This window comes from Polypterus senegalus, chromosome 6, assembly GCF_016835505.1.
Source record: "Polypterus senegalus isolate Bchr_013 chromosome 6, ASM1683550v1, whole genome shotgun sequence".
Classification (NCBI taxonomy): Eukaryota; Metazoa; Chordata; class Cladistia; order Polypteriformes; family Polypteridae; genus Polypterus; species Polypterus senegalus.
Genome location: NC_053159.1, coordinates 96,053,665 through 96,066,422, shown reverse-complemented (window position 1 = coordinate 96,066,422; position 12,758 = coordinate 96,053,665). Strand labels below are relative to the sequence as shown.

The 12,758-nt window shown below is 35.8% G+C and overlaps 1 protein-coding gene across 6 annotated transcripts in view; it reads left to right on the top strand.

The window, feature by feature from the left end:
• cux1b (cut-like homeobox 1b) overlaps positions 1–12,758 on the top strand; it is a 497,544-nt gene that overhangs the window by 435,526 nt on the left and 49,260 nt on the right. For 5 of the 6 annotated variants that reach the window (XM_039756583.1, XM_039756582.1, XM_039756580.1 and 2 more), the window contains one exon: positions 279–1,295. The exons of the other annotated variant lie outside the window; for it this stretch is intronic. In XM_039756583.1, coding sequence (XP_039612517.1) covers positions 279–762 — 484 coding nt within the window. In that variant the 3' untranslated portion in view covers positions 763–1,295. Of the gene's footprint in view, positions 1–278; positions 1,296–12,758 lie in introns of those variants that run through there. 6 annotated transcript variants of the gene reach the window in all.

The following is a 12,758-nucleotide window of genomic DNA, read 5'->3' as shown; positions in this document are numbered from 1 at the left end:
GTACAGTGTTGCCTTGCTTTTTATTCCTCCCTATGTTACATGGAAAATATACCAAATGCTCACAAACTAGTGTTTCACTTGAGTTAGTCATTGGTAGCTTCTAGGTTGTCTTCTAGTCTTGATGGTCACTTAGACATCTTTCCTTGTCAAGAAAAGTTAAGATCCCTTTTGTTAGACAAATATAAGAGACATACTGAAAGTATTTGTTATAGGCAAATTAATTTAGTCACAATTCTAAAAACTTAATTCTATTCCATTTTCATTTTGGTGCCCCACAGGTCCAGGATCCGCAGGGAGCTCTTCATTGAGGAAATCCAGGCAGGCAGCCAAGGTGCACCTACTGAGAGTGGCTCTCCTACATCTCGAGCCTGTAAGACCAGTGGTGAACGGGACAGTTGTGATGGCACTGAGTCTGATGGAACTATGGAAAGCAGACCAGGAGTTGCCTTGGGGCCTGATGACTGTGGGGTGACTTCAGAGGGAGAGGGTCCTGACTCCAGAGAAGAAGGAGGAACCCAAACTCCCACTCGCTCCCCTGCCCTGCAGGACGCCACTACCTCAGCATCCAGTATACCCGGCACCAGTGGGCACAAGGGTGGTGCCCTCCAGAGCTTGTTCAGCTTTCCAGAGACAACGCCAGCCTCTGCCAAGAATCCCAGGGATAGCAGTCTGCGCAAAAAAAAGGCTGCCAATCTAAACAACATCATCCATCGCTTAGAGAAGGCTGCTAGTCGAGAAGAGCCCTCTGAGTGGGAGTTTTGAGATGTTTAGGGGCTTTTGTTTGTTGTTTTTGTATTTTTTTAAACATTCATGCAGTCTTTTTTGCAGAGGCAAAGCCTGGCAGAAAAGTGAAGAAAAAGGTCAGTTGGAATTCAGAAGTGAGGGAATCTTAAAAAAAACTACAAGGACCTCCATCTGGTTTTTATTTGTGAAGCACTTAATGCCCTGCTGGCCACAGGGCCTTCCCACCATAGGCCAAATGGTGCAAAAAGATTTAGAAGCCTAACTGAAAAGGAGAACCAGAGACGATAAGGAGCATTAAAATCCTAGGATACCATGCAGTTTTCAGAAGAAAAAAACTTAAGAAGCAATTTTTTTCTCTGCAAAGAGGGCATGTTGCCCTCAAAAATGTTTTTGAATAATTGTTTTCTGCGTGAATTTTCTTCACACTGTTGAGCTGAATAACTGTTACAGCATTTGCCTTGTCGTGCGTGTGTGTGTGCGTGCATTTTGGGTTTTTTCCCCATTTTTTGTTCTTTGGTGTCCAAGAATGAGCAGGAAAATGAAATAAGAATCCCAAGTATATATATATATATATATATATATATATATATATATATATATATATATATATATATATATATATATATATATATATATATAATGTAAATGGGGGAGGGATCTTCATAAATATATGGTCCCCACAAGCTACTTTTTTCTTCTTTTTCTTTTCCCCTGAGGCTGCCATTTAATGGCGTTGATGTTCCAGTACACTATCAACTACTTTAAGAAGAAAAGGATAAAAGGAACACTTTTTTTGTGTGTGTAAAAGAAAAACCAGTTTTATAGCTGTTTGGTTGCCACTAAGAGATTGCACAGTCTGTTGACTCTAAACACACTAGTTTTGGAACTCCTAAGTATTTTGGGGGAAAAACACTTGATGTTTAAAACTTTGGGAAAAAACACATTCATTTCACTTATTTTTTAACTAAAAACGGCTATGTCAGGATAAAAATCAATTTGTAGTAGCTGATTTTAGTGTTTTCTTGTGAGTGGACTAGAATTCTTGATATGTAGTGCACATTTGTTTCATAGCTTTAATTGACTACTAGGTCATTAAAAGGGGGAGAGTTTTTTGAAATACACTCCATTTTAGGCCAAAATCAGGAGACATGAACAGATTGAGAAAATATTTAAGCTTAGCTATTTAAAAAAAAAAGGAAAAGACAGAAAAGAACCTGCTTTTTTATCCTCTAACCACAAAACACGCTGTTCAGACCTCATGGGCAGGAGTGCTGTTTGGCACAGTTGTGAAGCATGGCGTTGGGCTTGCTTTGGCATTGTTTGTCCCATTTCCAAGCATCTTTGTTATAGCTGCATTGAAAGAGCACAGTGTGCACATCCCAAAGAGCCTAGATGTTCAAAACAGACAGAAGAGACTGAAGCAATCTATTAAGGTTTAGTGTTTTGAGTTGGAGATGCATTATAGAAAGAGCAAGCAATTTTAAAACAGATGGTTCTCTTTGGGTTTCACTTTGCTTGCCTCTCCTGCCATTTATCTCATTTAAACGAGTGTTCATATGTTAGCTATTTGTCTGTTTTGGCCATCGGGAGTCCCTTCAAATTGTTTTGGTATTCTTTATTTTTGATATGGAGTATTTCTCAGGACCTAAGGAAATGTCTTAAGGGATATTTACACAGGATAACATTGATGGCATCTGCATTCAAAAATCTCAAGAATTCTGGGCTATTTAAATTACACTTTTTTGAAATGTTTTAACCCAAAGAAAAACTGCTTCAAATCCATACAAACTTAGGTATCACCCCTGGGTTGCATGGTCAGAGATAATGAGGTTAGACTATGAAAACAACTTTCTAAATGTGGAAGGGTAGTAGAGCTGACTGTAGTACATGTTATTGCAAATATTTTTCAAAAGAAAAAATCAGATATAAGCACTAATTTTATATTTAATCTTATTTTTTTGTTCCCCTTAAACCTGAATCATTCTTTATTGCTGTTTTGTAAAAGTCATCATTTTTAGACTTTGTAATATTATGATTACAGAACATCCTTGTGTTGAAAGTTAAGGTGGTGCAATTACTACCATTGCCAGTTGGTTTATTTATAATAGAGCTGCCAGAGCTACTGTGGCAATCTATGTAGAGTAAATTTAATTATAATTTGAACTATTGTGTATGTTGATTTTCTGTTTCACTGGAATCTATTTGGATCTGGCACCAAAGGAAGACATGCAGCTGACCATAAATATGACATTTTTGTGAAGTACTATAAGCAAAGCAGCTAATTATTTGCAATAAGCCAATAAAAAATTAAAGTATTGGATCAGTTTTACTCATGTACCACTTTCATGTTGGGGGTACTGATCCATTGTGTGCAATGTATGCTTTTGCTTATCAAAAGTATACAAAAATAGAAGTAAAACTGGGAGCCATTAGTTCAAGACTGGCAGCAAGTTAAGACCTGGGATACCTTTGCTTTTGTTTACACAGTTGTCAGGGATAGAATTACTCATAATGTGTACCCAATAAGACATAATTGCAAGCAAAAACTCAACCTATTACATCAATTTCTACCCTGTGTAAATATCCTTTTATTTGTTTACCCCATCGTAATATGTGTATATAGTTTTATACATGAACAAAAAATATGCACCTCTAACCTGCAACCAATGCCTGGCCCCTCTAAGGCGCACATCTTCAACTCTACTGTGCCTCCTGCCTCTCTTTGCCCGTATGTGTGTGAGAATGCTGTATACTTGAGTGTGTGGGTGTACACAAGAGCAATTTGTGACACAAGCAAGATTTTCTAGGTCTGTGTGAGTTTTCTTTTTCTTTTTTGTATGTACCTTGCACATGTAGAGTGCACAACTGCCACCCTTTCTTTTTAATAAGCTGCGTTTATCCATCAATGGCTTCACCATCGTTTTCTGTTTGTAGGTTCCTTTTTATGCCATATTTTACAAGACTTAACAATAGATTATTTCAGTATATAATGAATTTTGTTTCTTATTGTTTTAGCTTATTTATAGGTGCTGTATTTTTATTTGAAGTTTTTTGGTTAGAAAATAATTAAAAAGGGGGGCAACTTTATTTTTTATTTTTTTTTTTTAGATTGATAGACTGCCGGCAGTATTGGGTAATATTTACAAGATTTAGTTGTCATACATGTATATTAATGAACTGAAGACTATTTTGAAAATGTCATTTATATTATTTCAAGAGAAGATAAAAAGTAATAATAAGAAAAGCCAGTTATGAAAACATTACATAGTGCATTCATAACTCAATTTTATTATTGTCATAACAGGTTTATTTTGGGGTTTATTTGACTGTATTGTTATTTGTGTGTGTGTGTGTGTGTGTGTGTGTCCATCCTTTTTCTTAACATTAATTCCTGGATGCCTCATCATGCTTCTACTCATTTGACTGATATGTGTTAGTATTTCTTTATGTGTTGGACAGCTGCAGAACCTATTTTAGCACAAATGATCCTTTTTAGTTTCTTTTTTTAATACTGTCTGATTTGATTCTTTGATACACCAACAGAAAAGCACTTAGCTGTTTTGTACCAAGTGTTCTTAAGGTAACTCTTTAGAAAAATAGGGGAGCCATAGGTGACGTGCGCACCTATGAGTTCTTGGATGCAGAAGCATTGCGGCAAAGGCCACCGCCTCGCTGCTAAGCAGCAGGCTTGGCAAAGGTGACTGGAGGGAAATTTGGGCCTAAAGAAAACATTAATTAGAAACGGTCATAGGCATGGCTTTTAACTATTGATATTTCTGGTTTATGTCTACCTAAGAAAAATAAAGTAGTCAAAAATGTAAAACAGCAAACAGGGCTGTTTACCAGGAGCCCTAGGTTGTGTCCATCTGACAGAAAAAATTAAAAATATACAAGCAGGCGTATCTGTGTTGACCAAAGGTTGACCTAGGTTGTGTCCAAATAATAAAACGGTGCTGAATTGTACAGTTTTCTGTAGATTATTTTTGACTGTTTCAATGGGCATACATACAATGAACTTATTTAGGTTTCTTGTAAAATACAGTACTTTTTTAATTTGTTTTTTGTTTTTCTTTTAGTCCAAGTGGATGAACTATGTTGGAGACTTGGGATCTCCATTAATGTTAATATCACTGTTAACAGTTGATTTAAATGACAATGGAACGGGAGGAGAACAGACGTAAAGCAGAATATTGAATCACTGGGCAGTGGATCATGTTCCTATGAAAAGGCAGAACTCTCATACTTCACATGTATTATGTTTTCTTTTACTCTATATGGGTAACTAGAACATTAGTTTACCTTTCCATTAAGTTTGCTTTGTCCTGTGTGTATCATGGGCATTAAAATAATCCTACTTACTGCACTGCTCACTAAGTATGTCTTGCTAGACAAAACCCGTGAGCTTAAATTATCATTGAATATGTTGTTCATTTACCAGCTACATATATTTTTGGCTCCTCAACATCTTTGCTTTTAAATGTGTAGCTCTCACAGAATGAAGCACAAGCACATCTTTAATGGTGGTTTGCACCATCTCATTGCATTTCAGTTTCAGATATCAGTTTTATTTAATTTGGTATTGCAATTGCTGATGTGTGCTGAACATGTTCATGGCACTGGAGCTAAACACCGATGCACCCACAGGCATGAGAAGCATTCAGTGACCCATTCTACAAGTGCAGGCAACAAACCAAGCAACTTAGACTTGAAGTCACTTCTAGGCTTTGCTGTTGGAGACTGAGGTAGCAGAGTGCACAATAGTGGCTTATGAAATTATGGCCTTCTCACAAATGGTTACAAACCAAACACTCATTTTTACTACAAAGCACCTTGGGGCGTGAAGCCTTTAAACTCTAGCCCTTCTATTCCACTATTGGACAGCAAATCGGGGCATGGTGCCTTTAAATTAAGGTTAGAAACCGAAGCACTCGCCAAGAGTCTAACTTCTTATTACATAGTACTGAGAGACACTCCACTCTGCTTAAGCAGAGCCTGAAATCAGAGAGCCTCCTTAGAAATACAGGCAAACACAAGAATGCCTTTTCAGAGAAGTTTATGAGCCAGCCTTCCTGGATCCTGTGGGGTGCAGTCTCTTTAATTGATGCCTTTTTTTCATATAAATATGCCATTGGTTTCAAACCAAGTGCACTCCCAGGGTCCTGAGTGCCTCCATCAGCCACAGTGGCTCAACAGCAAAGCCTTTTTGTGCCTAATCCTTAGCAAGATACACTGCCACATTATATTTTTGGTAGGCAAAACATTTCCAGCATTTTAATTGATAATTTCTGGTTTTCGGTTCCTTTAATTACAAAAATTAGTGAAGCTACTTTTATCATTTTTAAAGGTAAATCATATTACTTTGTCAAATGAGAGTTAATTCAGCTAGAAACCCAGGAGAACAGAGCCAAAAGGGACAGGCCATTCATAATATCATGTTTAAGTTCAATCATCATTGGAAATGGTTGACACAGGTGAGAACGTCACTAAATGGATGTTAGTTCAGTCTTGAAGGTGCTCTTTTAAAATTAATAATCTTTACACCAGTTAATGATTAATAAGTATGGAGGCAGCATGCTGTAACAATGCTACTGATATAGACATGTTTGGGAGAAGACTGGCAGCAATGTCATTCGTCATTGGAGCTTCAAGAAGCACTCGGATAATCTGGAAACAAATTAGTCATAATTAAGGGAGCAAATTACAATTTGCCACATATCAAGCATGGTTTCAGACATACTGGCAGTTAAATAAAGGCCTCAATTTCTTTAATCTTTTCATACCCTTTTTTGTGCCTTCCCCTTTATGTTGTAACTACAATATATTGTACATTTCAGTGTCCAGAATTTGAAAAAAAACTGTCAATTTGAATTGAGTAAAAGAACAATTTAAGTGTGCTTTTGACCACTACAAAATCCCAAAATCTACAATATCAATTAGTGGCTGTGCACAGACCTCCTTAAGATCCAGATTACAGTTACTTCGTTCTTTACTATCAGTATCTAACATAGCTGTGCAGTGCATACAATAAATGTAGTTAGCATGTTGAAAGTTGATGAGGCCAACCTATCTGGAAATTTTATTTTTGTTCTCTTTATCTTTAATGTCTTCCGCCAATGCACCATATGAAGCTACCTAAACCTTTAGTGAGAGCTACCTCACAGTGGGCTGAACAGATAAAAGGTGGACCCACATGTTTTGGTCGAAAATAGCTAGCAGCTGAAATTAAGCTTTGTGCTTTTTGGTTTCTGTCTTTATTTACTTAGTAGTAATCCAAAGAAACTCTATAAAATGTAATGGTTATAATTTCAGTGTCTTGATAATATTTTATTTTTTGTTAACTATGTTTTATTATGGTAGGGTCTCATTGCACTTCAGATTAGAAAGTTGAACTGGAGAAAGTCAGTTATACCAGTGTAAATCTGTACCTTTGGTAGTGCCATTTTTATATGTCTACCTTGTTGTTGGAGTACCATGTATAGGGTGAAAAAGAAGCATGGCAGATGACTTACTCCTTCTGCCTTAGTTAATCCATTAAAAACAGCATACAATGTTCACAGTTTTTCAGTAAATTACAAAAGACCTGTTCTGGTCCCTTCTTACATATACTGAAAGATGTCATTAAATTTATTTTAATTTGCCTTCATAAACCCATATTTAACTCTGAAACCAAGAATATTTAACAAGGTTATATTTTTGTGTTGTGTTAAGAAATAATGAATCTCCTTATTTTATTTTATTTTATTTTATTTTACATCTGAATTGTAAAGCATTACAAAGCCCAATAGTTTTGTTTGCTGATTCTCTGGCTGATTAAGATTTTAAGAGATAAATATGAGTGATTTGTAACTTTAGTTAAAGGCTCTCTTATTGTGGTTGATCCATGCTTACCATATACCATCTTGCCTGTTGATTACTGATGATAACTAAATGATTGAAGGTTGTGACATTCAGTACTGATAGAATAAATCCTGCTATCTCACCCCTTTACTGCAGTCTCTGTTAGGTGTCATATAGTGGTAGTCAGCAAGTCCAGATAGATGGATGAAGACCATGATCCTTATTTGGAGGCTTTATTTTATACACAAATTTCAATATTGTGCTTATTTTAGAGATGCTTGTAATTGCTTAGCATGATGATACAAGTCCTTGTCCCACAAGCCAGTTTGTTCATTCTGGGTTTTCTAGCAAAAATTGCTGAAGTTAATTCATAAAACCCAGTTGGCCTATGTACACCTATACTTTAACAATGTTGCAAGAAACACATTTTGTTTTTTAGCCATTAGATAATATGTGCAGTTTTCCCCTGTAATGTATAAAGGAAATATAAAGTTTCCATTGTGTAGACCTCTCCAGGCCACATAATTAAATGAAAACAGCACAGAATATCAATAATCACATGAACTGTCATTTGATCTTTTTAAAGATTTTGTGAAATAGGCCATGGTATAATTGCTGGACCATTAGAATGCTATGGCAAAATAGGCAAAATTTTATATGGTATGGATTCAACTGGTTATCCATTTTTTTGTTGTGTGAAAACATTTTGTAGTTGAACTAATGCAGTGGGCCCCTTTAGTTTTGAGGGGAAATTTGCTGGCTTATCATGGTATCATGCACTAACTATAACAATCACAGGATTCACTTAAGCGTGTTACTCTTTGGAAAGGGTAAAGAAACTTGTACCAAAGGTAGAATTTCATGAAATGTACCAGATTACCTAGGGCTTCAATCCCTGGGTGATGCTGAGTTTCAGCGATTTGGCAGCACCTCTTGATGATGGATGACAATGAGACCTGTTTTTACCTGATTGTTTTGTGTTGTTTACATACTTGAAATTTCTCCACAGGCCTTTATGCTCTGCCTTTCCTTCTGTTAAGCCTCCTGCGCATTTTTGTTCATTCAGAGCCTGATACAAAATCTGAACAAACAGCCTGAAGATTTTCTCATATCACGTATGTTTCAGTTAGAGTTCACATTAATGATGAACGTTAAATTTAATTCTGCTTTAGTTCAGGTCAGGAGGATAACATCGTTAAAGATGGTTTCTCTTTTACAGGTTTGTTTCAAATATCTCATTATGAAAATAAGTTTTAATAGAAGGGCATATGATAATATTAGTAATGTTTTTCCTATTCTGTTTTAATTGTGAACTCCTCTGATTAAGTGAGAATGGTGTAGGATTTTTTGCTGATTTAGCCAAGAAATTGTGTTTGATCCTGTGGACTGATTACATCATGCAAACAGCCAGCCAGAGATCCATGTCAGTTTAAAAGGACAGTCCAAACTCATTTAAATATATGGACCTGTAGCCAGGTAATCTTGCATATCCTTAAAGTAGTGTAAGAGCCTGTGTATATTCCCGCAGGTTGCCTCATTTCTGTCTGGGTCCGGTTAACCTTCATGCCGGAAATTAGAACTTCTTGTGTCATGCCTGTACATACTGTTTTGCTGTTGTATTTTTCATGGGCTTCAGGGTCTTTAGATCTGCCATTTGAGTTTGATTCTATGCTACCCAAGAAATTTGTTGGAGATTTCAAGTATTTTTGGTTTTCAGCAGAGTGTCTAAAAAAAAAAAATTAAGTTCATGGGATGCAAGACCACACAACCATTTAATATATCTAATCATCGTATTGTTCAGGACCACCACGTGCTGTGCTTTTTTGTGTCTTAGTATGTTATTTTTTTTTTTTTCTTTTTTTTTTTTTTTACAGTAACCAAAGCAAGGAAGAAATACATGATTCTTGTCTCCTTGGAAGCAAGGAAAGCAAATCACTGGCAAATCAGGGATGTCTATCTCAGGATTTAGAAGTTGAGATTTCAGTTTTATCTGAGAGAAATGTGTAATTTATTTATTCTGTATTTTGTTTTTAAACTTTCCTCTTACAATTCTAAGCGGGTATCAACTGTTAGACCTAGGTCATTTGCTTATAAGCTATACTGAGAGCTAGCTAAATGTGGAAATGTATGAGCTGAATGGTTTGGAGTGAGGCTGGTATGAAGTAAATATGTATACTTTAACTAGAACACATATGAAGAGCTTTCTTTTCTACTTCTTAGGTCCTTATCTTGTTCAAAGTTAATATTATATTGGCAGCTAACTGGGGCTGAACATGTGGATGCTCTCTGTTTTCTAACCAAGCAAAAAGCATTATGAAAGCAATAAAAAAAGAAAATCCAGAGTGCATTGCTGTTCTGTGTTATGGAGGATTGTGGAATTTGCTATGTAGATTGCCTCTTAACTACTTTCTGACCTGGCTTTTGAGTTGTACCTTTAATGTTTTTAGCAGCACTGATCAGGTTTTAAATAACTTCTTTACTGGTAGAATTATGCAGATTAGCAGCATTCTTGAACCAGGCCTTGGCACTCTTACTACAGATTAAAAATTTTGATGTAGAGGAAGGAAATCAATATGTAATATAATGGGATTTAAGCTACTGTAGGTGTGAACAGTTTTGTTGGAAAGCAATTTGATTTTATTTACATTTCAATGTTAAATTTTTATATTCTTTCTGAAATGACAGGTGCATATCTTTTATTTATCATTTAGTGAAATGTCCATAAAACCTAAAGAAAATATAACTATTGCTAATTTCATGAGCATCCAGTGTTTTTATTCCTATATTAAGAAGAAGAAAATTGGCTACATTTGAATAGGATACTGGGCATTTAGATGCTCCCTACCAACAGCAGTGTCAGTGGTCGCTGTGTAATACAACAATTGCATTTCTGCACTTTTGAGTTGTGAAGGTAAATTAGAGCATCTGTTGAAATTTTTCTTCTTACCATATTCGATTTGTTATTTTTCCATGCTCTAGTTGTATATAGGGACTGGAAAAGCTACTGTAGTACTCAGGTTTTAACTAAAAGGAAAAAAAACACATATAGTTGAACCCATCTTTTCTCTTTTATGTTGTGGTTTGTTATTGACTTTTTGCTTCCTTGATTAATTCCTGCATTACAACACTAATGTGCCCACTTTAAATGTTGCCACACTGCAAAATATGCACCATTCTTCGTTGTGTTGGTTTTTTGGTTTTATGTTTTTTTTTTTTGTTTGTTTGTTTTTGAGGTTGTTGGTGGGAGGCATCAATTCTATAAATTATTTGTATTCTAAGGTTTGTTTTCTGGAAGCTGTGCTAGGAATGCTAAAATTTAACAAGTAGCAAAAATTTTTCTGCAGACTTAGTAAAGCAGCACCCTCGGATGAAGTAATCACAAGGCACATGCAGCACCTAAGTAGGTGTTTTATTTTGTAGTTTTCAAAAACTTTTCCTGCACCATGTTCCCAACATAGATCAACCTTGGTCTGAAGGCTGAATATTAATCAATCAATTAATCAATTAATATTATTATATGTATATGTACACATGCACGTAATACATATATGTAAGTAGTGAGAGAAAGGGTTCTATACTATATATATATATATATATATATATATATATATATATATAAATACATAGAAATACATAGAAATAAACGGGCTAGAACAAAAAAATATTTTTCATCAAATTAGAGGTTCAAAACATTATTCCTACACTACATTTTCACTTCACCACTTTCCAGTTAACCATTGTCCAAGGCTTTTGTGAAGTACAGTATAGGAAACACATATTATAAGTAAAGCTCCCAGGGTGCCTTGCTGCTGCTCCTCTTCCACATTTCTGCTTCTGGCTCCAGCCATGATGTAGGGTGTAGTGATGTTTTTTTTGTTTGTTTGTTTTTTTATATATAACAGCAGTGGTTATCAATTCATAAGAATTGTATCAAGTACTAATGGTTTGGTAAAGTAGAACTCCTGCAGGAAGTTATCCCATGCATTTTGTCTTTCTTCTGTTTTTTTATTTATTTATTTTATTTTTTAAATATCACTTTTACTTGTTTAGATGTACTTAGCCCAGAAGTAAGAGTGCTTACCTCTGTTCATCTCTTATGCATCCCATTTAATGTGTGCCCTGGTTGGAATCACATTCTGCTGTATCATTTTCAAGGCTGTAATATTCCCATGACATTTTGTTCCCATGATGATGGTGATTAATCACTTTTATACAATCACCAGATATATAAGCCATTTTCTAATGTTGACAGCAAGAGGGACACTACTTTCTATTCATAGAAAAGTCTGTCAAGAGACAGAGGCCTCCAATATGCTTGACCAGCAAAGGTGGATGGGTAGATAGCAGTGATATCAGTGTTGTAGCTTTGCAATGCATCTGTGCCCTGCCCTGTTTTTTTTTTGTCTGAAAGTGGAGTGCCATAAAAACAGAAATAGGTAAAGACTTTGCAGGTACCATTTCATTTGACTCAGAATGGTAGGGGTGTTGAGACTTGATTTTCTTCCTGGTCATAAAAATGACTTATTGATCATGGAGTTAAGTGCCGCTTGGTATATCCTTTCCCCTTTCAACTGTGCTTGTTTGGCAGTAATCTGGCTTCCACATGTGTAGTTCTTTTAAAAGCTAAGCTCTACAACATTGCATTATCTGTTTTGTGGCATTTACATATATTTAATTTAACCTTAAAGGTTCAGTCATCACAAATTGCCATTTCCACCTTGGGGTTATTTAGTGATTGGAGGCCTGTGTTCAGAACAATTAATGACTTAGTCTGTGTTGTACAATTGTTATGTCTACACTTCTTGTGCACTGGGCATTTTGGAGCGCTACTCTTGCTTCCAAACTTCACACTGAAGTATCTGTTCTGTTATTACAAAAAAAATAATTTGACCAAAAAAAAAAATGTAAAAGAAAAATCCTGCCTGTTCAGAAATTTCATATTTGTGCTGCCTCAGCATTTCACTGTGATGCACCAACCAAGGCAACTCCATTTATTTCAGGGCCTGTCTAGAAAAAGTAATTATGTTGTCAGCCTGTATTATGATATTATTTGTAACCCCCTCTCCACCCACAAACCATGTTTTTGCCACGTTACAGGATGATGAAACTGTCTTGGGCAGCTGCAGTAGAATGGTTCGAACTTGGTTTGAACTTGCACCAGCCACAACCAAAATAGG